Source organism: Lingula anatina, chromosome 7 (assembly GCF_051362555.1).
Source record: "Lingula anatina isolate TDL-2025a chromosome 7, LinAna3.0, whole genome shotgun sequence".
In the NCBI taxonomy this organism is placed as follows: Eukaryota; Metazoa; Brachiopoda; class Lingulata; order Lingulida; family Lingulidae; genus Lingula; species Lingula anatina.
Window position 1 is genome coordinate 22,087,789 of NC_141773.1, and position 27,719 is coordinate 22,115,507.

At 36.6% G+C, this 27,719-nt stretch overlaps 2 protein-coding genes across 2 annotated transcripts; one reads left to right on the forward strand and one right to left on the reverse strand.

Moving 5' to 3' along the window:
- Positions 1-257: 257 nt before the first annotated feature.
- On the reverse strand, positions 258-9,425 carry LOC147760898 (uncharacterized). The gene is made up of 4 exons (XM_087017676.1): positions 9,363-9,425; positions 9,052-9,093; positions 1,526-1,596; positions 258-963 (listed from the first exon to the last, which is right to left on the reverse strand). The coding sequence occupies exons 3-4, from the start codon at positions 1,542-1,544 to the stop codon at positions 650-652; spliced, it is 333 nt and encodes a 110-aa protein (XP_086873802.1). The 5' UTR covers positions 1,545-1,596; positions 9,052-9,093; positions 9,363-9,425; the 3' UTR covers positions 258-649.
- A 215-nt stretch (positions 9,426-9,640) lies between these two features.
- On the forward strand, positions 9,641-22,923 carry LOC147760899 (cell adhesion molecule 3-like). The gene is made up of 4 exons (XM_087016511.1): positions 9,641-9,721; positions 18,387-18,710; positions 20,704-20,988; positions 22,281-22,923. Exons 1-4 carry the CDS (start codon positions 9,673-9,675, stop codon positions 22,376-22,378), a joined length of 756 nt encoding a protein of 251 aa, XP_086872637.1. The 5' UTR covers positions 9,641-9,672; the 3' UTR covers positions 22,379-22,923.
- Positions 22,924-27,719: the final 4,796 nt, after the last annotated feature.

The window sequence follows — 27,719 nt, forward strand, 5'->3', positions numbered from 1 at the left end:
ATTTTGTATTTTTTAAACCATTAATCATGTTAGACACGGTATACTTAATAAAAAGCACTATTTCTAACAATTAACAGCTGTTAGGTGATCATTTGTAAATAAAAGTACATGGAAATGGGGGTGGGACAACCTTTTTGACCAATGCTGTATATCGCTAGAAAAACTACAATGTCGTTGTAAATTTCTTTCCTTACCAATTAACATCTGTAAAATCTTTAATATGACAAAGCACTAGTTACATTTATATTTGCATCGTTTTATTATGACAAATTATTCAAAACAACTGTATTTTGAAATCAAATGAAAGAGCATTACATCCGACCAAATCCCTTGATCTGTGACACTGGCTAAAAGATGATTAATTTCAACTGTGCTGTGCAATGCCAAGCTTTTATCCTTAGTAACTTTTCAAAACTACTGGAGTTGATATTTCCATCCAAGCAGCCCACCTTTTCTTTTGTCACTTTTCAGGAGCATGGTCTGTGATGTCGTTGAAAATATGACTGAGTAATCTAATGACGCAGTTTGTTTATCATATCACCATCTCTTAGGATTTCTACATTTAAATATAAATGGTGAATCCTGTACAAGTGTATGAATCCAGTGATTATAAAAAGGCATCAGAATAGTCACGTCATTTTCAATGATATCACTTGTGAGCGGATTTTTCAATAAAGTAAGAGTTCATCTGGCCACCATTCATCTTCCCGTGTTTGCACAGAAACTTCTTATTGATGTGAATGGCCCTGATGGTCGACATAAGGGTACATTTAGCGAAGTGTTTGAACGTAAATGACTGGGTAACATGCGGACATGTTCCGATAACCATCCCCAGGCCCCTTTTCCTTTTTCTTGATGGGAGGGATATGGATGTGGATATTACAGGAAAACGGAAATACATGTATGCCAGGAAGCATCCCAAATGTTGCGGAGAGGTATTTTGCCTCGTTATATTCAAATCACCTCAAAAGAAAAGCAGAAGTGTAAACAATTGTTAAACACAAAGATCAATTGGTGAAATTGATCAAAAACAGACATCTTGCAAAAACGTCCCTTTAAGGATCACCAAAATGGTAGGAAAAACATATTGTTCATTTATTTCAGTGAAAGAAACATGCAGAATTAACTCCTTATATTTCCAATATACATTCTCAATTTTGTGTTTCAAAAGTCCCAAATTATGCCCACCCTCTGCGTGTTATAATAAACACCGTGGATTGAATGATGATTAAAACAAAAATATATTTTGTTAGATAATAACAATAAACAAATAGATGACAAAAATGATAAAAAAAACAAAATACCTTACATTTTCATGTTGTTATTATATGATCCCCCGGCATTAAATTGAAATCGGTTTAAGAAATTACATGAAAATATGTTGTGGAAGACCATTCAATAGAAAAATTAGTACTGGTAGACCAAACAAAGTAACAGTTATTCAAAAATTCAGGTATAACAAAAAGTCGCTCTGTTCGCAAAGAAACATTTTGTTCTGTCCTCTTACATGTTATTACAAACGTACCCCAAGTTATTGCATGCATCCAAAATGGCTTAGCAATAATGACTAGAAACCTGACTTTTCCTTCCACGAACCTGAAAATAAAGAAATAAAAAGCCATGAGATATAGGAAATATCACCTACCTAGAAGTAGCGAGAGTGCGTAATTTCGGTTTGTCTCTATTCTAAAATGTCCGAAAATAAACCATTTTCGGGACTTTTACAGTTATGCAAAACGTGCGAAAAAAACTTCGTTGCTTCAAAAATAAAAAAAATGAAAATATCTTTGTAAGCTTCTATCATGTTTCCACTGAAAAACTGAAATTTCTGGGATTTAAAATGTTAAAATTGTGTACAGACCAGTACAGTAAGGGAAGACAAAGGGTTTAGCAATAATGATATAAAAGCATACCCTGCCTCTTGTCATTAACCAGGCTGTTAATAGTTATTTTATCAGATTATACTATTTTATCTGTCTTTGTCAAGCTCTAATTTTGCACATGATCTGAAGACACCCATCCTTTAATGATATTTTGTGTAAACATTCTGATATGTTCATGGATTGTTCAAATCCTGTAGCCGCGACTTAATTATCATTCTGGTAAACATGTAAAACCAGTACTACCTGTACCATGCGGGAGGTCAGGACCCGTAAGCTTTGAACAGCAACCTGACTAGGAGTTAGGATAACTCTACACAAAAAAACCCTACTGCCTTAGTAGCAAAAATCCAGCCGGATCATAAGGCTAGCGGAGGAAAAACCGTATACAAACATAGGGCAGGCAAAGCTCTTTAGTGTGTTCACACAAGTTTGCCTAGGAATGGTGTTGCCAACTTCAACACCCTCTCCCAACCCGCAATGGCCAGCGTGGGATGAGTAGGCCTAAAATCCAGCATGAAACAACCAACAAACACACCAGTACCCAGCCGCACAAACGCCCTGAACTTAGGAGGTGATCCTGGTTCAGACCAGCAGAGTGCAGGAGGTGCTAAGAATCTCTAGGGCAGCAAGGATCACCGAACATCAAGACCAGAGAAAATTTTCAACATCATTACTTACAACATTAGAACTCTGAAGAACAATGAAAGACTTGCAGAATTGGAAACTGAACTCCAGGACACCGGAGTTAAATGGCATGTGATAGGCTTGTCAGAAGTTAGGCGAGCGGAAGAACGCTTAATTACCTTGAATAGCGGACATATATTGTACCATACAAATGCTTCAAATGGCCAACAAGGAGTTGGATTTCTGATACACAAGGCGCTAAGCAAGAACATCATCGAGGTAAAGCAAATTAGCGCAAGGGTGGCTACAGTCAAGCTCAAAGTGAATCAGAGATTCTCAATGAAACTCATTCAGGTATATGCACCAACATCAAGCAGACCAGATGAAGAAGTAGAACAACTGTATGAAGAAGTACAGCGTCAGTTGACAACAGACTGCCACTACCACATAGTCATGGGTGATTTCAACGCCAAGATCGGGATAAAGTCAGACGAACAAGAGCGTGCCACAGGGAAATTTGGCAGCGGAGAGAGGAATGAAAGAGGAGACTTACTGATTGAATGGGCGACAGCAAATAACTTGAAGATCATGAATACCGTCTACAAGAAGAAGATATCAAGAAGATGGACATGGCAAAGCCCAGATGGATGTACAAGAAACGAAATTGATTACATCATGACAAACAGACCGAACATCTTCACGGATGTGAAAGTGCTAAACAGACTGGATGCGGGCAGTGACCATAGAGCAGTTATGGGAGTGATGAGGATCAATGTCAGGAAGGACAGACAGAAATGCCTGTCAAATCCATCAAAGAGACATAGTATCGAGCAACTGGTCATAAAGAAAGACGAGTTCCAAATCCTCCTAACGAACAGATTCAGTGCACTAGAGCTAGAAGGTGAAGATGGAGTAGATGAAATGAACGATAGAATAACGACCACCATCCTAGAATGTGCATCAGAAGTCGCACCGGCCAGTAAAATGAAGGACTCAAAGCTCTCAACAGAAACGAGGATTCTCATGAAGAAAAGACGGATGATGAAGAAAACGGAGGTAAACAACAACAGGGACATCAGAAACAACATCGAATATGCAGAACTGGATAAGACCATCAAGAAGAAGGCAAGGGAAGACATCAGGAAGCAGAACATGAAGAAGATAGCAAAGACCATCGAAAATGGAAAGAGCATGAAAAGAGCAAAGAGATCCTTTCAACTAGGGCAGGATAGAATGCTGACTCTTCTAGACAAAGATGAAAATGAGCTCACCACACAAGACCAAATATTAGAACGAGTAGAAGAATTCTATGGAGAGTTGTATGACAGCAACAAGGGAATAGAAATCTCAACAAAGGCATGCGATCTACCAGACATAACAGCTTGGGAAGTAGAGTCAGCAGTCCAGAAAATGAAGAACGGAAAGGCAGCAGGAAATGACAACATCAAAGCAGAAATGGTAAAAGCAGGAGGAGATATCCTATCTCAGGAATTAGCCGGGGCTCTTCACAAAGTGCTTACATTTGAAGGAAATTCCTGTAGCATGGAAGAACGCCAACATGATCATAATGTTCAAAAAGGGCAATAGGAAAGACGCCAAGAATTACAGACCCATCTGCCTACTTTCTAATTTGTACAAGATTTACACGAAAATATTGACCGAAAGGCTAACAAGACAACTAGATGAAGCGCAGCCAAAGGAGCAAGCAGGTTTCAGAGGCCAGTACACCACTACTGATCATATGCACACTGTCAACCAGCTCAAAGAGAAATGTCTCGAGTATAACATTCCACTATGTGTAGCATTCGTTGATTATGAAAAAGCCTTCGACTCAGTAGAAACCCAGTATATACTGGCATCCCTGCAAGATCTAGGGATCGAAGATGGATACGTAGACGTCCTCAGAGACATATACACCAATAGCTCTGTAACAGTCAAACTACACAAGACCACCAATAAGATCAGGATCAAGAAAGGTGTACGCCAAGGAGATACAATCTCTCCTAAACTGTTCACAGCAGCATTGGAACGTATATTCAGGGATCTAGACTGGCAAGACAAGGGCATAAACATAGACGGTACCAGGCTCAATCACCTTAGGTTTGCAGACGACATCATAATAGTAGCAGATGATGCAAAAGACCTAGAAGAAATGCTACAGGCGTTAGCAGATGAAAGCGCAAAAAGTGGGCTAAAGATGAACACCAGCAAGACAAAGGTGATGTTTGGACCACTAACCACCCCTTGCACAGTGAAAGTCAACACCAAAGAGATAGAAGCAGTGGAAGAGTATATATACCTTGGGCAACGGTTCAGCCTTAATGATCGAACACTGGAGAAAGAAATCCAACGAAGGATAAAAGCAGGATGGGCAGCATATGGGAAGCACAATGACATCTTCAAGAGCAACCTTCCTACCTGCCTGAAAAAGAAAGTGTTCAATGCTTGTGTGCTGCCGGCAATCACCTATGGTTCAGAGACCTGGGCACTGAATGCCTCCATGGAACACAAGCTACAAGTAGCTCAGAGAAAGATGGAAAGAATTATGTTGAACATCAATCCAAGAGAGCGGAAAACGAATGTATGGTTACGTGAACAGACCAAAGTCAAGGACGTACTACTCACAGTTAAAGAAATGAAATGGAGGTGGGCAGGACATGTCAAAATAATGAAGGACAATAGGTGGACAATCAGGCTTACAGAATGAACCCCAAGGTATGGACAAAGAAAAAGAGGAAGGCCGGTCAAACGATCGAGGGATGAATTAGATGACTACTGGAAATCTTGGAAGAAGAAACCTTGGCCAAACTGGAAATCTGAGGCTCAGGATAGGAAACAATGGAAAAAGCATGCTGAGGCCTTTGTCCAACAGTGGAACACTATAGGCTCTAAATGATGATGATAAATGATGATTCTGATATGTGAGGTCCCAAGTTATAAATATCTTATTAGCCAAAACGATATCATCAGGTCAGTTTACGTCGTTCTGAATCTTAACCAATTACATTCCTATTGAAGGGGCCACTACGTGCTCACCAGGTATAATACTTTTTTAATTAGACCTATTTAATTTGAATCTTTGTCAAACTAACACTGTATGGATGTTTAGATTTTTTTAAATATATTTATTCAGCAACGTGACTTAAAAATAAATATACTGCATGAAGATAATTATCAGGTAAGAACATTTGCGTATTACTGCGTTAGGAACTGTTCTTTAACTATTATCTATTCTTAGGTCTCACTTTTTACACTACTCACACTTTTCACACTCCGCCCTCAGACCCTACAGACAGTATAGAATTTTTAACAATCAGTCCAGGATATAATGCTGGTGCATTTAAACAAAATATGATTCAACTTTAAATAAAGTTTTTTAGATTCTAGTCATTTTATTCCTACATGTATATTTTAACCTGAACACATTTTAGAATGATTTGATTAATAATATTATGGCGATTGTATTATGTAACTTGACTATGTAAATTATTTTTGCAATTTTATGTATGTGCTTTTTTTAAGTCCTTCACCCTTGAGGTGGTACAGTAATAGGTAAAAAAATGAAGAAATAAATAAATGACCTGTTTTATTTTTTTACGGGAATTGTGCGAGCAATTTTTGCAAGTCTGCGGGCGTCTCTGATTGCTATCTACAGTACTTCATATATTTACGTTGACTTTCAAATGACCCACCATCACTGTCGAATTCAAATACATGCTGTGATGACAGTTTCACGCATTTGATTAATCAGCCCCCCGCAAAACCCGTACGTATCAGACGAGAACACCTTGTTGATTTGCGAGACTCGTGATAACATCTTATTGGAGATTCTTAGCGGCAGGTGCGACAGTTCTAGATGTTAACGATCTTACGAGCATGTCAGCCCATACTTGATATAGATTTTTTTGAAATGGTGCAAAAGCTGTGATTCATCGAATTGTATAACTTAAAGAAAATTCCATTAACGGAAAATTTAAAATTTCGCAAAGATTGCGTCATCGAAAAGATCGAAGGATTACCGTAGGTTCATATTTACTACAATCAGAAATTGGATTTCTACCTGGTCTGTTCCACAACTAGCGTCAGCAGGTATATCACTTTGATGTGGCAATATTTGCTACTATGTCCTTATTATCAGTCTTATGTACACCAATTTATCATTGAGCTGAATACCGTGTAGTGTAAGATCTGTGCACATTGCCTCCTTTTTATTACCTCTACACAGCTTGGGGTCTCTGCAGCAATTTCAAAGGGATTTATATTAAATAATAATAATAATAATAATAATAATAAATAAATAAATAAAAAAATAACCAAATCACTCCTTTAGTTAATCAAACATGAGAAATGAAGTTAAAAGCAGATGGAATTTTGGTAAAGAGCCCTTTCCAGGCAAAAGGATATATCTCTGCTCCGCCCCTCTCTCTCTCTCTCTCTCTCTCTCTCAAAATATGTACATTTCCTATTATGAGGTTTCTCTTTTACATTCTATTTTGTGATTCACCAACCCTGAGTCGTTCTTTTAGCCTTCTTTCCTATTTAAGAGATCTCTCAAGGGAGGATAAGGGGAGTAAGCAGAAATATTATATTAGCAGACAAATATGTCAAAGGTTAAGATACGGTGTTCATGTCTGTGTTTAAATTTTGGTATCAAGAGGTACAAGCTCATCCTGCTAGACACCCTATCAGTCCAATAAACTGTGGTTTATAAACTTGTGTTATATGTCCATATCAGCAACATAGGGCATTTTGTTCTTATCAGCCATTCAAAGGGGGGGGGAGTGATGTGATATTATATGAAGGTATTCAAAATTGGAATCCGTAGGCCTGCAGGTATTACACATTAAGCATTCAAGTGGGTCGGCCATTCCTAGTGAAACCGTTCTACATAGATCGATCCAACTCCACAGGGACTTTCACTGAATGCAATCAGCTTAACAGATTAACACACCTTTTCTTGTTTCCAGCATTCTCCAATAAATCACCAGCTTTTCTGTACTGAGTATTCTCCTCAAGGAGAAGGAGGAGACATAGCATTCCTTGTTAGGGTTATGAACTGGTGAATAATGTACAGATTGTAATATATCAGCTTGCTGGGAAAATGCATCTGGAATGTGGGAAATCGTAGAATGATGGGGCCGTAATATAATGGCCAACATAATATCTAGGCATGAAATCAGGTAGTTGAGAGACAAGGTGGTGTAGAGAGTTCAAGTGGTTTATATTGGGTGGCAACAGGCGAGAATGTTTTCAAAATAAGTGGACGTTACCATGTGAGGTGTGGGAAAGGACAGAGGGGGATGGGTTTAAAACGGCGCAGTTCCAAAAATATTTTCTGACATTCTTCCAATATTCCTTCATTGATCCATCCTTCATTTATGACCGTCTTCCGACAGAAAAAATAAGATGCCCACCAATGTGAAGAAAAAAAAAATAACCATCTTCCTGAAGAACTAGAAGACTGCTTCATTCTGCCCCTATAAGAACATCACTGTTTCATAATGTATTTCTAATTATTACCGTAAGTTTCACTTTTGTATTCTATTTTGTGGATCACCAACCCTGAGCTGTTTTTTCAACCTTCTTTCCTACTTGAAAGATCTCTCAAGGGAGGAGAAGGGGTGTAAACAGACAGATTTTATTAGCAGACAAATATGTCAAAGGTTAAGATACGGCGTTCATGTCTGTGTTTAAATTTTGGTATCAAGAGGTATAAGGTCATCCTGGTAGACACCCTATCAGTCCAATAAACTGTGATTTATAAGTGTCATGTGTCCATATCAGCAACATAGGGCATTTTAATAACGTATGACTTTGGCTTAAACATAAAAAAGAACTTATTTTCTTAAATTTATTTTGGATGAAAACAAACACACACACGTATATCAAATGCAAAATAAAATTTGCTTTTTAGAGGCATTTTTGCTTTTAAGAGGCATTGTAGTTGCATAGGAAGATTAGCAGAATCCCTGTGTAACTGCGCCCTCAATTTTTGACATTTTTTGATAAGCATGCGCTGTTCAACATGACACACCAATCATTTGTTGGACGTTGCTAGTAAGGTAGGCTAAATAAACATTTAGAAACATGAAGACTCCATGTAGGCATACATGTTGCCAGACGTGGACGCATGTAGTTACTGCAGTAACTTTACTTCTTGGTTCAATTAAAAGTTAGGTTATTCATAAGCCAACAGTGGATTATTCTTTACCAAGAACAAAATAAATATGAATGAGGAACGCTTCCTGAGTAGGTACTTTGTGCAACATACACTAAGACTATGAATTTCCACCTGCTAAGAATATCTTTTACAGATGACTTTAATGTTGTATGGAAGCCATAGATAAACTAAACTGTGCAACATTGACATATTTTTTTCTCCGAAACTTCTTGAAAAACAAATGTTACAAATGCCACCCTCCCCTAAAACACCTATACTATCATACTATCAGACTCCACTTAATTTTAGTCATCCCTTCTTATTGTACTCTAACATGACCAATTTTAAGGGAAAATGGCTTTAAAAGAATAATAGCACCCATACCCTTGTTTCCTGCCTCGGGAATGTAAGCTGCAGCCTCCGCCCCTAAGAAGACAAAATGACAGAGTCAGTCACAGCTGAGGCGAACACCTTAGTATTCTTCTCATAGATCACTACAGCTATTAACAGTGGAAAGCTATCTATATGCGTATCAAATTCCCAGTCTGCAGCTTAAGTAAAAAAATGTGGACCCTGTTTTTGCATTTAAGAGAACCCATTTGAAGAGGCTACAGAGGGTCTGTTTGCGTGTGGAGTTTGGATCCTTGAACCAATAGCCTTTAGAGTTTTTTGATACAGATTGAGAGTTACTTTACCAATCGATAACAACGATACCCAGAATTCCATAGCCAATAACATAGGCAAGTATCTTAGAATCCATTCATAACCGGAAATGAAGGACTTATCTGATCAGGTATGATGCACGCATAAATCCACACAATTTAAACGGGCACATTATCAACAGATAAACACACATTTTCAGATAAAGTGCAATAAAAAGAATATATTTTACCTTACATCCTTCTGTTAAATTTAAGGTGATACGTGTGGCAAAACGCACAAACTTTTCATTTTCATTTTTCATATTTCTGAAGTTTTACATCGCGTGTTTCTAACTGCACGGACATGGGAAGAAAGAGTCAATCTCTGGTGTTAAAATTCTGTTTACTTTTCGGTAAGTCTTGATTTAAGCTAGACATGGAAAATTTATTCTGTGAGAGAGTCTGAGTAAAGTTGCAGAGTCTGTTCGTTACAGACCATGAAATAATTCTTGCGATATTCCCAGCACCAATACTCCCCCTACCCAGATAGCAAGATGGTGTTGGGCCAATTCTGGCATAGTTGGCCTTTGGTTGGCATTGTCATGCCGCCACTGGGCCATTGTTGGACCAACATAATTTTTGACGTTTAACCTATGTAGGACCAACGTTGGGTCAACTTAGGACCAACATAATTTTTTCACATTGATCTAATGAGAAATGATAACAATCGCGTTTAACAATAGACTGCGAGCTATAGTAAGACCACCTCCTTTTTAACCGATGTCTTACAACGTAGATTTTGCCCACAGTTTATTAATTTATTTTAAGCAATTTGAATCATAAGTATGTCTCATAACTATGTTTAATAATGAACGTTATTTGTTGAGGATCAATGCTTAATTCTTATCGCGTGATATGTATGTATATCTAAACGAAATGTCAATGTTATACTAGACTGTTATTGCCCGGGTGTCGCGCGTGTGCTTTCTTACAAGAGTGATCTAAAACAGGTCTCTCGTGTATGTAACTGAAGCAAAATCTGTTCGACATGACGTTTCTGCATGACAGCCGGACACACAGTAATTGTTTATCCTTGCGCCGCTGCAAGTGCACCTCTTTTAATCAAATATTTTTTACCGTATAAACGTTTGGACGCTCTTAAAAAGTGGGGTCAAAATGATTTTATATGGAATTTATCTTACGGTCACAAGAAGGGTGGGTTTTTCGTTGTTCTTTAAAGATAGACGTAACATTAGTATGTCAAGGATATATGCTTAGCTCTTCTTGTGCAACAGACTTCAAAATTACACATGGCAATACATATAGCAGTGTTTGAGGTTGAGCATCAAAATTTAATTGGTCCCTGACATATTTTGGACCACCTAGCTAACTTATCCAATTCGTAGTCAAATTTTTCTTTACATAATCAGCGTGCATGACAGGGCGTATCTTTATCATCACCAATCTTACTAGTATCAAGGCAAGGGTACAGCATCAAAAGGATTTTTAAAGGAATTGCCTAAAAGGTTGCTGTGATATTTGAACCAAAACGATTTGCTGAAAGATCAAATTAAAATTGATGTCTATTCCACAAAATAGTGTATATTACTACAACAATGCGTTTGCATTTAATGTAACCCTTCCTTAAGGGCCATGTACTGATTATAGTAGCACACCTTGATGCGAAACAGTCTATCGTTTCTTCCACCTTGGGTACCTCAAATTTAAGTGCCATATTGTATCACTCATATTACCCATTTCATTTGACCTTCTCTCTGTTTCTCTCCCTTCCTCTCTCTCTTGTTAGAAGGAGGGGAAATAATTAAGCACCCAAAATCTGCATCACCAATCTTCAGAAAAGAAGAGTCAATGAACTAGTGGGCTGGTTCACAACGTCCGACAAAGCAAAATTAAATCAAATAACAGCTGGCACAAATTTAACTGCAGCTAGCTAGTGCTTAGACATAATAACGAATCCTGGCTCTCAGCAGTTCGAGTTTTTTTATTTCTTTTCAAAAGTTTTACAAACCATGGCTAGCTATTGTCATTTTTTCTTCACAATTTATTCATGTTTTACTATATATCAACACAGAAACGGAAGCTAAGAATAGATACATTTTAAGGTTCATATCATCTGTATTAGATGCAAACTTGCTTAATTTAAATGACATCACACTGTGCAACTATAGACAAGTAGGTAATGTAATTGTCGACACCATCGTTAAGTTAAAAAAACAATGTTGGCGTTTAAAGTGCAATATTGGCATTATTTTCAAATTCAGTTGGTAGAATAACAATTGTGAAGGTGTTTAAATACAGTAATTGGAATACGTACTGCCTTCAACGCGTTTTTCTCATTTATAAATGCATCAATCAATCAAAAAATTCAATTTAATAACATACTATAAGAATATTTTGAATCGGAATACATTTACAATTTTGATGGGATATATCCAAGGCAACAGTAAAATTATCATGTTTTAACGTGTTAATTTCCAAATCAAAATGGAATAAAGAAGCTTAGGAATTTATCCCTCACTGAAATGCTCATTTTGTGTTTATAATTGCATGCTGCGAACTCCTCATTTGCCCAATTATACCATCCACGTATTGTTGTGCAGTGATGCAACGAAGCGTTAATCGGGCGTAGTTAAGGCCTCCTTTAAACAACCGGACACAGAACTTAAGGATCGAAATTTGGGTGCAATTGAAATAAAAAAAAATTAAAATTGCTTTCCGAACATGTTTATATGTAATCTCCGTTTGCTAACCAACTTAACAATTTTGTTTAGACTAAGCTTATGTAGATCTACTCAAAAAGTATTCATTATCTCCATTAATGTAGATGTGCTTTGTCCTGCACTATTGGTTTTAATGTGGCAGTTTTAATACCGTTGCCGGACATCCCAACCTTTGTCAATGCTAGGTCTACAATTATATGCTTTCTTTTGATTTGCTTACCCGGGCTGGACATACTACAGTGACATCATGGTGGTATAAGTCTAAATATTTTTCTTATTGCTTTCTGTACAATGGTATTGCCTCGTGCTGGCAAAACACACCGTCGGATTTTGTAATCTATTCCATACGCATTTAATGTTACATTAATATTGTCTTTGAAGTTTTATTGCAAATAAAATCTAAAAGAAAATCCAGTATATAACATGTAATGTAATTAGTTTTGTGCTTCCTAGAATCGCCCAAGGGCAGCGTAAATTGTAAAATGGCACATTTCCAGGAAGACAAAGATGGCATTTCGTCGCTTAAACACTCTTTTTTCATTTGTCAGTAGTTAAAAAATTCAGCGGTGCTTGAGCGGTTAAAAGTAAAATTAACAAATGAAGGGTGTGTAATTTAATTACATAAACCACTAGTACTGTTGAGTAATGAAGATAAGTAAACGGTTATCTTTAAAAATCACTAAGCCAAGTTGCATACAGTCCGAGGTAAAGGATTGACTATGTTCTAAGTTGTTTTCTTATTGTTCCACAATGTTTCATATAAATTGTGTCATATAAATTGGTGCCAAGAGGGTGGGCTCTTTTGAAAAAAATTCGTATTACAAAAACATTTTTAATAAAAAAAAATGTCTCATTTTAAACCAAAGCCAAGGGATTCTATGCTGTGGGGAGTAAAGGTGGTCGGGAGTCTGGTGCGGGAATTTAAGGATGTGTGAGAGTACCGGTGTGGCAGGAGTGCACGTCCTAGTAACTCAAGTACTCCCGGACACTAAGTCCTGGGAATGCAAGTCCTAGGGCATGCATTGCTAGGAATGGAAGTCCTAGGACAAACGTTACTAGGATTCAATGTCCGTAGGACGAAGGCTCCCAAGTAATGCAAGTCCTACGTGTAGTAATGTACGTCCTAAAGGGACGTGCGTTCCTGACATTTTAGTAACGCATGTCCTATATAGTTTACATCTAGAAATGACATGAATAAATAGATATTGAGGTATACTAAATTTAAAGATATAATAAAGATTTGCTTTATTTCATTTTATTTTAATATTTTACGATCTTTTTATGTTCCGTTAGGAAGTTTATATACATATTAATGAAGTAACAAAACACGGTTACCATAGTTTTTCTTCATTTATTTTATTTTGTGTAATTTTCTTGTAGTAAACGCATATTTTTACATGGTGTCATTGACCTTCTTAGGCCTTCAAATGAGGGGAATATCACTTTACACAAAACACGGGATCTCCGTTCTTAGATTAATTTTTCGGTTTACACAAACAGAAATTGAACAATAACCTCAAACTCAACGGGGATTTGCTCTTGGATTTAAGGCAAATCAAGATTAGAATCAGTTTAGAATTTGAAATTATATATAATGTTCTGTTATATTCCTCTGGTATTTTGGCTCTTTGAGGCTTAAAAAAACTAGTTGTAAGTGTAATAATCACAGAATTTAGAATATTATACATTAAAAACATCAATAAACTGTTGGGTATAACAAGTTATCCGAGGAGGGGGTTGGAGGGGGGGAGGCAAGGTCATGTCAAAGGTAGGTCTCGAACCCAAGGATGTAACAGTGCGATTAATGAACACTTACCTTACGGTTTTGCACGCTAACCACTACACAGACGAGCTGACGTTGCAAACCACACATTATTTGCCTGATATATGGCTCACCAGAAGGACTTTATATACATTTATAGTTTTATCATTTAACAGTATTATTGCGTAAGGATAGGACTTTCAAATGGCCGGACTTACATTACTGCCATAGGAAATAAAGTCCGCCAGTAATATAAGTCCTACCTACTATAATTATGAGCCAGGAGCCCAAGTCCCAGTAAGACTACTATTCCCAAGTAATGGTAGTCCTACGGGCAATCATTACCAGGAACCGAGGTCCTGGGGGACTTGGATTACTGTTACACCGGCCTGGGGATGTTTTGTATCGGTGAAGGGGAGTAATGGTGCGAAGACATACAGCGATCGATGTATCCTCCTTGTTAAAGGTACATACGAACCGAGCACCGGTGGAGCGTGGATTCCCAGTAACACATGTAAACCACTTCTACTAGATTCTTATATGACTCAAATAAATTCGACATGCCAAGGGATAAACTGAATAGATCACTCGATCAGCCATAAAAGACCTTTAGACTGCTCCTTTCTTTAAATTTTTGGTTGTAAATTTAACCTACTTTCGTTACCTACTTTCCTGTCCCATTGACATACAGCTTAGAATGCCAGCAGAAAAATCCGTTCAAACATCATTTTCGGGTAAAACTAAACAATGCCTTTTGGTAATTCTCTTAGATATACTACTTGAGACTATATGCTGGCATTTGGTTGGTTTTTGTGACAAAAAATTGACTTTGTATGCATCTTTAATCAACTTAACCAACTGAATTTTCTAGGGCCTCAAAAACCGGGTAAGTCGCCGGTAATAACGCCATAAAGTTTTTATCTTTATATTTTGCTGTTACGCGTGGCAGTGAATACAACACCGTTATAATCCTCTGTTATTTATTAACTACTCTCCAGTTGGCTCCCGCACCGCCTTCTTTTTCATTATATCTCTACCTCATTCAATTGCAGGCGGCTTTCTCTCCGTTCATATTAAACACATTTATTTAAGTATCATAAGAGCACGCGATTCAACAAAACACTTTAAAAAACACTCCCTGTTCCTTATTTGGGGCTATCAAATACTTACATTACAAGTACCACCGACCTTGTTGAAGAGGAAGTGAAGTATACAGAGACTTCTCAAAAATAATAAAGCTGATATGTATACACATTATGACTAGATTGATCCATTATGTTCCAAGTTACGAAGCAAAATAGTACATGTTTTCTAATTTTTTCACAAAATGTTAAAAAAGTGTCACTTTTGGGTCACAAAAAGGGCTGTGATCTTTTGAAAAAAATATTACAGAAAATTAACTGTGTTTTGGTGTAGCATTTAAAATCGAAGCGAAGGAAAACCACGCTGTGAGGGAGTGACGTTTCACGGGAGTAGCGGTGCGGGGAGTATTGGTGCAGGGGCGTAAAGATGCGGGGTGGTATCGAAACAAGGTTGCTTCGGTGTGGGGGAATGACAGTGCGGTGGAGTATCGGTGCTTTGGAGTTTTGGTGCAGGGAAGTAAAGGGATGTAACCTCAAAATCCATAAGTAATGAAGAGGTGTTCTTGTCTCGACTAGCCATTATCAACCATCGCCAATCTCTGTCAACAAGGGCAGGTCAAATTTAATAAACTACATTCTGTTGATAGTTTTTCTGTGATTTCCTTCACAGAAATATTAAAGTGAATTTATCAGCAGCCAAAATGTAGGGGACAATACTACAAGTATCTCTCATCTCAACTGATGCTGGGTGGGTGCCGGGTAAATTCTCTACCAGAAGCTTCTTTATGCACTACTGCCAATTCTCATATATTTACATACAGGTATTTTGTTTCTAATGGGACTGACATTTAATTACATGCATGTTTGCCAAAAGTCAAAGGAGTGAAAAATCACCAAACTAGCAGTCACATGTACGTGTGGCTTATATGTGAATTAAGAAGGGAAATGTTAGATAGACCTTATGCATATTCATGAGATAATTTATTCAGTTTTTCAAGGCCCCCGGCCCATAATAGTACATAATAGTAATAATAATAATAATAAATAATAATAATAATAGGAAAGTCCATGAGAAGTATTAAGGATTATTCATTTTTGTCAGTGATCCAAAATTTCTTTTCTTAATATAAAAGCATTAAATATATAAGCAGCTAGACTAGAGATTAAATTTGTGTTTTTGTGGTCATTAATCTTAAAAAAACTTTCTTTAGTAGGGTTATTCACTTGCAGATATTTTTCTCTTAATTCTGTATATGCTACACATCTCATTAAAAAATGGTATTCGTCTTCAACATCATACATATTATTTTTTTTTACAGATTAAACAGAGTATATTGCATCTGTCTATACCTCTCCATCTACCGCTCTCAATATTTAGTAGGTGATTTGCGCATCTGAATCTTGCTAGTGAGGTTCTATGTTTTACATTTTAACGCTTAATAAGTAACACTCCAGTGTTAACATACTCTTAAATAATGAATAAGTATCCAGTTTGCTGCTCCTACATATGTCACTGTGCCATATTTGGCCAGCATTATCTACTAATCTTTCTCTGAAAACTTTAATAAATAAAACATAATTTCCCACATCCTGAGCCCCCCAGACATACCCAAATCCATATCTGTATAACAGCGTTTTAACATCTGTGGCCCAAGTGTGCCTTCCACTTGAATCTAATTTAAATAGCATATCATATACATGAGCAAGATATCGATCTTCATTCATATGTACAAGCTTTAACCAATATTTAATGCTGTTTACCATATAATTGGTATACAATGGATATCTTTCGCATTCGCCTAGTACAGCTTCCGTCACAGTATTTGAACTAACACCTAATAAATATCTACAAAAATTTGCCTGGAAGATCTCAATACTTTCTACTGGTTTATAACCCCATATCTCAGCACCGTAGAAAAGAATGGGTGTTATCATTCCATCAAATAGAAAGAAAGCTTCCTTAAAGGAAATACATGCTTGTTCTTTTTTTGGTTGATTTGATGTTGGATAGTTTTACCCCAACCGAGGAAGGCACCAAAATATTTTTCCTGTTACCTCATAAAATGGGTTATGTTTCTCTTCTATACTTGTTACCATGTCCAAGATTAATTATCTATGTTGAGCTGATATATAACTGGTTTTAAAGCAATGTATCGGCCTATTGATGTGTGGTGCAATTTTCCAACGAGAGACGATATTGAGAGAAATGGAATTATCAATTAACATCCCCAATTAGAGCAGACAAAAGTCGGTAATATGAACATATACATACAATTCACGGCAATATTGATGTCAACTTTGATAAAAGGATATCAAAAGACCCCCAGGCGCGTTTTTGTGTGTCACAAATGCATATGTGGTGCCTTATTGCAACGGGAACCGATGTTGAGAGTAAAAGAGAACAACATTTATTAACATCCCCAAAATCGAGTAAACGTTAGCCGGTAAAATGGACAGGTATATGCAGTTCACAGCAGTGTTAACGTTAACTTTGATGAAGGGATATCAAAAAGCCCAGGGATGCGTGTTTGTGTGTTACAAATGAGTGTGTGGTGCCATATTACAACGAGAGCCGATATTGAGAGTAAAAAACTATATTATAATTCTAAAAATACAGCAGATTTTAGCAAGTAAAATGAATCTATATATAAAGTACACGTCAGTCTTGATGTTATCTTTATGTAAAAGGTACATATAAAAACAGCCTAAAAATATGTCAGTGAGCCTAAGAAATCGGAGAGAAATTGCGTCATTTTAATTCAAGACACGATTAAAGGTATCATTTTTGTCGCATCTCAGGCTATAATTACTCAAACGGGGAGAAAATTTCGACACTATAAATAATTTCCTATCGGATCATAGCTTAAAACAAGTATACTACACTACAATTATACAATTTTGAATGCTCATTTTACACCAACAAACAAGATTGCCTTTACCACATAGGGCATTTTGAATTCCCCCATGAACAAACATATCAAATTCTCACATAGCTTCCAAATTGACAGAACAAATTGCTCTTATACTTAATCTCTATAGGTCTATTGTCTCATCCCAAATATATGCAACACTGACAATACATTTCAAGGAAAACCAATGGGCCTATTGTCTAGAGAATCACAGGAGTGATCAGTGTTAGGAAAATACAGGTCAATTCGAAAATCTGCTTGATTGTACCATTTTTAGTAATATTTTTTTTGTTGCATATTTTGAGAGCTTTTGTTGATTGCATTTTATAGAGCTTGTCAAGCACAAGATGGAGGTGTCCCTCTTTTTTTTTTTTTTTTTTTTTTTTTTGGGGGGGGGGTGGGGTGGGGGTCCATTCGAATGCGCTTAATCCAGCTGGTGGTACAATATCCGGAGGCGGTATTTCCTCTCTGATCCTCTAGTTATATATCATTTTCAAGAGATAGTGTGTACCAGTCTTGCCTTTTTGTAAATTGTTCGGATTTCATCAATTTTTGTTTATCAATAGTTTATTCCATTGTTTCAGGTTTAGCAGCATCTCAGACAGTGACTTTATCAGACAGCACAGCTCGTTATAACAATACTGCCATCCTGACATGTACGATATCCCCCAGGAGTGCAACAGTTGATGTTGTCAACTGGAGTAAAACTGGAAACCCTGATAAGAAAGTGTATTCATCAATAAATGGATCTTTAGGAGATTTTAGTGGTCGAGTGAATGGCAAATTTATTTCTCCTGGACACTTTGAGTTACATCTATACAACCCTACTCTTCAGGACGCAGGGAAATATGCCTGTACCATGGTTGTTGAAGGTTTGGGTACAACAGGCTCCGGGTATTTAACTGTCTGTAAGTACTTAATTAAGGTGACAATTCACTTCTTCTTAGCATTCTCATTACGATCGTTGACGCATGAAGGGTCATTTTGTGTGCACTGACAACCAGTGCGACTAAAGTTGAAAAATACCAATAACCTAAAGGTTGCCTATCGCTCTCTTCTTGGTTGCTAGTAGGTCGCTATAAGCAGTAGCACACCACTTGCAACTGCGCGGTCAATTGACGGTATTTAGTCGTCTGGTCGCTTACAAGTTTCTTATCAGTCGCAGGAAGTCGGCAGCAGTCGCTAGAAGGTTGCAATTATAAATGCATGGTCGATTGACGGCCTTTATAAATATATAGTGGCTAGGTTTCTTACCAGTCGCAGGCATTCGACAGAAATAAAGTGTGCGTAGGATGGTTGTCGCTTTTGGCGGAGATAATTTTTCATAATTTGTCATGTATGTCTTCTAAATATCATGATAATAAACCGTAATGCTTTAGAAAAAGAAAACAAATTGCATTTGTTGGCAAGATTTTACGATTATTCTCAAAGTTTACATACGTCACGTATTTAAACGTACGAAACTAAAAAAATAATATGAGGCTAAGAAGCAATGTACGAATTTGTAACGCTACGCTAGTAGTTTATCATTTTGCAAATACCATGGGTAAATATGCTGATCACCGAAACCCAATATAAAGGTGCAATTGATGTCACAGGCATGCTCATAAAATATTTAGTGCACAGATTGCAAACTATGTCTGGGTCCCACGTGAAGAAGTTTATATGAAAGTTTCACTCTCCTGAAACCTAGCATGATTAATAAAAAAAAAAAAACCTTCTATTCCCTAAAAGGAACATACCTTACTGTAACAAATGTAAAACGTTCAACTACGAAACGTTTTACTCACTTCGAAAATTCAATCATCACTTGATTTTGTTCTTTGATTTATCTCCAACAAATATAACCTTGTAAAAATTACAATAATTTTCTGTATAGAGCAATTAATTGTCTTTGAGCTACTTTAGTTTGCTTGTCACTGAATATTAAAAAAACGGGTAAAATACTCCCTACCGACAGTAAAATAAGCATTAAATAAATTATTTTTCCCCTCGTGCTCCATATATCATATAAGAAATGTCAAACTATCATGGAATCACAATATATTTCTCGGACAGGAAAAGAAAACATTGTTTTCTCTGCACACTAAGTACTTAAACAATTTTTCTAGGGAACACACGTTACCCTTGAGATATAGTTGTTTTTTTTAAATATTTATGAAAACGTCCTGACGTCATGTCTTATTTACCATGACTGAACCACTACAAAATATATGGAAACATGGTATACGTTACTCTTTGTGTAAAGTAAAAGAACTGGTAAAAATTCAAATTTGAATTTAAATTGAGACAGTCGCGGATTTTTGTTCTATACACAGATATGTTTTTAAAAATTGAATACAACTTTGAATTCATTCAATTTTATTTTTTGACACTTCAGCATGTGAAATACATCTCTATATTGGGTTTGGGTGTGATACTCCCAATGTTTCATTGCTGTATGTCACTCGAAATTTGCAAAGTCATCTTATCTGAGTAAGCAATGAATCAAATACACGAAAAAACGGAAAATGAAAAAAGTTTAATAATTAAATTCTGATCAAAAATTGCACTTTAAGGCAAAGTCAAGGTCACTAGTTAAGTCTGATCTATTGACTGCACTTTAACGAGAATCCCTGCTGAGTTAAATTGATCCAACTGGTATGTCTGAATCTAAATGCTCCCTTTAACCTTCGAGACTGACACTGTCATTGAGATAGTATACATAGAAGGTTTGTAATATGTCCCTTTGGAATGGTCTTCTCTGGTGTGCATAATTATGTGGCGTAAAGGATTATCTTTTACATATCTGCCCAAAATACTTTAAAACAAACAAAAATGAAACAATTAGGCTATAGAAATGACAGATCTATAGCAAGTGAATATATAGTGACAATATAAAAACATTGCTTCTGATTTCAGCAAAGTTACCAGACATTAAAATTTCTCCACCAAGTCTTGAAACAATTAAGGAAAAAAAGAACCAGACATTTAATTGTTCCTCTGGACCGTCCTATCCTGCAGTTACTCTGACATGGAGTTGCATTGGTGTTGTATGCAGCGTTGTTCAAGGTACAACAGAAAACAGTACAGAGATACCCTCAGCAGTGGTAACAAAACTCCAGGCAATCTGTCCTCTGCATAATTCCACCAATTGCACATGTGAGGCATCATCTGGACATTCAGCGACTGTTGCATTTAAAAAAGGTAAGAATGCACCCATTTCCCATTTTAAAATGAGAAAAAAACGTCACATTTTATGTAATAAAACTAAATAAATTAAAAAAATAATAATAATAAACCCCTTAAGCCATATATGTCCTCACGGTCACATAACATCCCATGACTAGTGTAAGCCACCCTCACTTTTTCTCATAAAATATGTATCCTCAACTTATGGAGTTATGTCGCATAATTTTCAGCTTTTTTTCCAGCTAGGTTTGTGGCTTGTTAATTTTTTACTTACCCAGCTGTTGTTTCAGTTATCGATATCTTTTTTTTCTGAACAAGCTTCGGCACAACATACCTGTACCTGTACAGCGTGTAGAAGGTCTTCACACAAAGACCCTGCTAGATTTTGTCTTTGGCAATTACCTTTTATTGTTTGCTGAAATATATACCCTTAATGCATAAAGCTGAGAAAGCAATTTTGTCTCAACACATTTTCCTTAATGAAGTCACTGAGCGTTCCGACGAAAGGACAAAGAGAAAAGCGAGATATATCAGGATATTTTTAGTCTGAATTGTGAGATATGTAGATATGTCCCCAAGTCGTGAGAATCATGGCGACATTGGGGATGTTGACGGGCATGGGCCACAGACTAATTGGCGTTTGAGAACTTTACAGAAATCACACACAAAAAAATCACCCCATCAAAGTATTTAAATAGCTGAGGCCTAAGCCCCCAATTGTAAGAAGAAAACAAATCAGCGAGACACGTTTGGGAGGTTGGCTTTCAGCCTAAAGCAAGGTGCAATACTGTCAAATTAATATGTGTTCATTCAGTTGGAATATAGCGCTCATCAACTTACACCTTGTCGCGTTTGGTGAGGACGGACTCCCATCTCCGAGGATGACTCCGAGGATGTTTGCTACCCTCACAATCTATTGTGAGATTTGTTTGGTAATAAACAGAATATATTGTCTATAAGATTGATATGTACAAAATGTCGCCGGAATAAATAGCATGACAGTACTTCATGTGTGTTATTATCCCCTTTTTTTGTCAAACCCAGGAGGCAGTATGCCCTGGTCTTTGTTCCTCTCTTTACTTCGTATTTACAACAATTAAGGTCCTGATGAAACATCTTGGTATTGCTAGTGTGGGGGTAGACCGTCAACAATTTGGATATAATTGTGCTTTTAACTCTGATTTACATGTATTTAGGTGGTATTCATTTGTCAGGTTTAACTGGCTTGTTTCATGCATCTTGTTGGATTGTGAGAATGTAATTGCCTCTGAGTAAATGACAATTTCTATTTTTGTTTTTACTTCTAGGTGATACCAATGTTACATCAGGTTCAGGTCAGCCTTTGTTCCCTTGGTTGGATGGGCTTCTTATTGGCTTATATATATTCTGCGTGGCAGTGGTTTGAATCGTCTTTTTGGTGGTGAAATTCAAAAGGGCATCATTGCAAAGAACAAAAAATGAAAATGAGATATATCAGGATTGGATAATGATTATTAAAGTGACTGAATTCGTAGTGTTGTTAAATTAGTCTGTACATACAAAAAATAATGTATGTTTGCTACTTGTTAAAAAAACAAATTGTTTACCTGTTGTGAAGATAGGAAACCTTTTTCATCCTTAATTAATGACAGTTTTTTTGTGGTAATCCGTTTTTTGTAAATGAGTTAATGATTCTTAACCATTACAAGGTAGGTTCAATGATCTTGACCCGCCGTAAAATTAATAATGTGTTCTCAGATACCGCAACCTATCAATGTAACGACTTGAATGCAATGTCATCTCTGTTGTAGAAACGAGTACACTATATTTTTTTTGTATTTGCAAATGTTTATCTTTTTGCTTTCTGATTTTCATTTCAAATACAACAAACTCAATGTCTGTGCTATATTACTGTACCTGTAAGTGATAGAAAAGTGGATTATTCAATGATAAACTTGTTTTAACAAAATACTCGATTTGTTTTTTGTTGTTTTTTTAACGTAACAATTGTGCAATTTTGTTTGTGAGAAAAATAGTTATAGATAAATTTACTAGTGCGCCTGAAGTGGTCTGAATCTACAGTTTCAGACCAAAAACGCTCTTACATGATCATAGTAATCTAATAAGAACTGTAACAAGGCTCGACATTAACTTTAATATACAGCAAATGACCTGTCCAGAATAGAATCCACCCAGACCAACAAAACCAATTTTTCCTTTTCATACCTCTCAGTGAATTGTATTATGTGTAGTCAAGAATGTTTTACTATTAACGTAACGGGACCCATTTTTGGCAGCTCAAAACATTGCTGTATTCGTTGGCTCCGCCGCCATGTCGCCGTTAACGCTTCTCCTAGATTACAAGGGCCTAGCTATGTCGTCATCTATTTGATTTAGTTACATGTAACATATAATCTCAATTCGACCCATGCAAAGTTTGTTTTCTGTTAGTGCACTGGTCTAGGTATGACATTCGTCACAATTTACTCTTGTCCAAATTTTAGAAAATTGAATACTAAATATCTCCCAAACCAAAGGGATTATGGGGAAAGTACCTATAGCAGGCTGACACAAAGGCATATGTAAATATGTGAGACATGCTATTGGATTAGAACTTTCGCCCTTAGTTCAAAATCCCCCCCCCCCCAAAAAAAAAAAAAAAAAATTCTGAAAAAAGTGTTTGTGCCAATTTTCAGAACATACACGGACCTTAGCTCTCATAGTATTGTGAGGAGTTGCAATTATGGGCCCGTTTTATCTTCGGGAGTATGGGATCAAATTGTGCATTGTCATAGGAGAAGCAGCTATTAGATGCAGAAACTGAAAATTCTCTTATTCTGGAACCGTAAATGCTAGAGACATCTTGTTTGTACAATAGTACAGGTACAATACTGTAGGAGATGTCTGCATTTTTAGTTTTCCACTTGGTTCCGGAGTTAGGCTCTATTAAAAAATACATCACAATATTTGGTGGTGAACTAAATGTGAAATCCTCCAAAATAAGCATAGCCACCATTGAGCGTGAATAGAAAGTCATACACAAGCAATCATACTGGGACCCTCAAATTGACCTTTGACCTACTTTTATGATTATTTGCACTTTGCGTTATATATACAAGTATTTTACATTGACAGTCTTCCTGCGACCTAGAATTTGACCTTTGAAGATTTTTCCTCATGGACTGATCTTTGCAAAATTTTTTGACCCTTAATTCTCCAATACTGGCGGAGATATTCCCATAGTTACAATTACATTTGAATAGGAATTCACATATTGACAGACTTCCTGTAACCTTGAATTTGATCTATGACCTACTTTTTACCACCATTTTGCGTTTAATTATTATTGTTTTATGGTAATCTTCAAAAAATACACCCCTTTGTTCATTGCATTTTAGAGTTAGTCAAACACAACACTGGAAGTGGTCACCGCTTTTCCATACAAATTTCCATTCTCAAGTGGGTTGTATAATACCCGGAGGCGGTATCGCCTCTTAAATTCTCTAGCTCCCCGTTGTTTTTCCAAGGCAAAACTAATTTGATGAGATCAAGTGTGCATTAAACGGACAAACCTTTTTCTGTCACACGAGCACAGTTTTTGCTTAACAACTTCATAAATGACTCGTGGTGTTGACAGGTATTTCTTCAGAATTAACTCCTTGTTTCAGTCTTTCTCAAGCTACAATCTTCCACAAAATCGGAAGATAACACATTTTTCATCATATTTTGTGCAACCACTTTTGTTTCTGAAGCCCCCACTATAATTATTTAACCGCTGAGTTCAATGTCACCAGGTAAGATTACGTCGTTCTGAATGTAACCCAAATCCTTTTAAAGGGGCCACACCGTGCTCATTATGTGTTTTACATGTGGATAATTAATGAGGGACTTTTTTAGTCTTTGTCAAACTTATATTGCATGTATATTCAGATTAATTAAAATTAATTTATTCAGCCAAGTACTAAGATAACTGACATGAGCTCTTAAAACAGCTACACTGAGACAAATTATCACTGATTAAAATTTAGTATAATTACTGTATAAACAAAGATATCAGGTTAAATAATTACATCTTAATAAATTTAGAACTTATAATTAAGCTATTTCATATTTTTACTTGAAGTATGCAAACAATCTATACAGATCAATTTCAAATGTTTAATTTGACTTGCAAAACAAACCACCACCACTGTTGAATGCAAATGATAGCTGTGCAGACAGTTTCAAGTCAAGTGATCATGAGAAGCTGAGTAGTCAGCCTTCACAAACCCTGTACACATCAGGAGAGGTAGCATTTGTTCAGGTACATACACTGATGCTCATAAGTTAAGCAACACCCCGATTTTTTCAAAAGTTTCTTCTATCATGATCATTATTTCATTTGTTGGTGGGATTATGCATATTTCTTTCATATTTTATAAATAACTTATTCAAGTTGAATATTTCGGTTAAAGAAATACACCACACAGCTTACTGTAATAATCAAAATGACTTTATTAACCAAACGGTACTAAAATATGCCAAACCATGTGTCAAAAAAGTATGCTCACACAGCAAAAAGTACGTGCTGATTAAAACAGCTTATTATCAAAAAATTAAGTTCGATCATCTAAGAATTAGTTTTAATAAAAGAAGACTGTAGATAATAGATGATTAATCGTCTATTATGCAATAAATATCGGGTGTGCTTTCCCTGGTTTTGAACAACAGCTTCACATTGTCTCCTGCAACTTGCCACCAAATTCTGCCAATCTTGCTTTGAGAGCCGGTTCCATTCCTTATTTACTGCCCGTTGGACCTCTCTAGAGGGTTGGACCTCTAACTGGGGGTTGTCTCTCATTTATTGCCCTGTGAATCATATCCTAAGCATGCTCGATTACATTAAGAATTGGTAAATATGCAGGACAATCCAAATGTGGGATACCGCGCTGTTGCAGCGCGTCTTGCACGGACCATGCTTTGTGGATGGGCGTTTTGTCCTGCACCAAAATGATTTTTCTTTCTGGATTTGCTTGAATGTGTGATTGTATGCACCCCAATGGTATTTCGTCTCTATATTGTTGACCAGGGCGCCTCCCTTGAATGACGTACGGTGGCAATTTTACATTGTTTGGCTGAAATGAACTGGTCCTGGTGGCATAATCGAACCAGATATCTTCATCTTTTGCGTCAGTTAATATTAGTCTACCAGAAAGAGGCTTGTCCATTACATGATGAGTTTGGCGCCTTTTTGCTACTAGCTTGGACACTTGACTTGGTGCTGCTTTTTTGTTGCCTTGCAATCTGTCTCTTTGGCACCCCAGCACGATGGCTTCCCATTATTTGTCATCTGATTACCTCGTTGAGTCCTCTTCTAACCATTGGTTGGTCCAAAATAACAAATTGTGCCCATGAAGCTCCTCATGGCATGGCACCCCCATTTCATATTCTATCGTGTCCAACAGTAAATAGTCCGGTCCAGTAAGTCAAAGTAAAAACAAGAGAAATATCTAGCTATTGTACAAATTTTGCCTCAATCAAAATTTTGCTTGCTGAGAAATTCGAGAAATAAGAAAGTGTTGCTTAACTTATGAGCATCAGTGTAGGTTGGCATGACTTGCGATAAGGGACCACACCTTGCAAACCAGATGCTATAGATATTTAATAATGGATTTTTAACATTTTTGCCAAACTATAATTATATGTACATATAAATATTGATAATCCTTTCATTAGGGATTAAAAGGCTCTTTTAATTGTGAATTGAGTGTAGTCGGTTCTACTTTTTACATCGTATTTTCTGCTATCTACCTATTGCACCAGTCGTTTGAATATATATTACACCAGCCGTTTGAATATATATATATATATATATATATATATATATATATATATATATATATATATATATATATATATATATATATATACATGATGAGTATACTTTAAATACAGACTCATTGTTGTATGACTTATATTTGTGCCGACTTATATTTTACTCTCGTTCATTTCGTGAAATTAGTTCCTTGAATAAAGTTTTGCCTGTATAAATTTACTTTGTGACATGAAGTAATTAATAAAACACGCCTTTTGAAAAGGGGGCTTTTCGTAACTAATACAGGTCCACTGTTCAGAAAAATATCGTCGCCGCTACCTTCAGGAAAGCATACCCTCCGCTAGGATCACCGGCATTTTTGGTTATCTCACAAATAAGGGCAGATGTCAATTTACGTTTTAGCTAATAATTTTGAATTTACTAATATTTTCGACTAAATTCGATGTCAGATTCATAGCCATATGATACCATTCATTGTATGATAATCTAAGCTAGTTTCCACATTTTTCAGACAAAATTATCCAGACCTTTTAACACTACCGGTCTCCTCGAGAATCTCCCCATTTAGGGACATGTCTCCTGATTCCCCGATTCAGAATAAGCACCCACTGTTTTATCAGACTAGAACGCGTGGCGATAAAATGTGTCGCTACATCTTGTAAACACTCAGCGAAATGCACCTAGTGACTATATTCAATGTGCCGTCCCTTAATTGATTTCTCGATTTCATTAATTGACGATAGTAATTGCAGTAAACAAGGAAGAGGAAATGCTGTAGACAAAACAACGTCGGGTCTTTGCGTGACTTTTTCCCTAAACACTTTCTATGTTGCTGTCAAAGAAAAGGGAGCCGAGATAGCGATCATTTAAACCACTGGTGCTGCTTTTACAGGTAGACTTCCTCGTTTATCATTTAAATGCTCCCCTCCTCCAGCAGACCCAACTTGAGGAA

What these genes read in the sequence shown, in the direction of transcription:
- LOC147760899 (XM_087016511.1), top strand. Translation starts at nt 9,673, where the DNA reads ATGGGAAGAAAGAGTCAATCTCTGGTGTTAAAATTCTGTTTACTTTTC. An exon ending in AAAATTCTGTTTACTTTTCG is followed by an intron (nt 9,722 to 18,386) that starts GTAAGTCTTGAT and finishes CCATTGTTTCAG; the next exon opens with GTTTAGCAGCATCTCAGACA. An exon ending in GACTGTTGCATTTAAAAAAG is followed by an intron (nt 20,989 to 22,280) that starts GTAAGAATGCAC and finishes TTTTACTTCTAG; the next exon opens with GTGATACCAATGTTACATCA.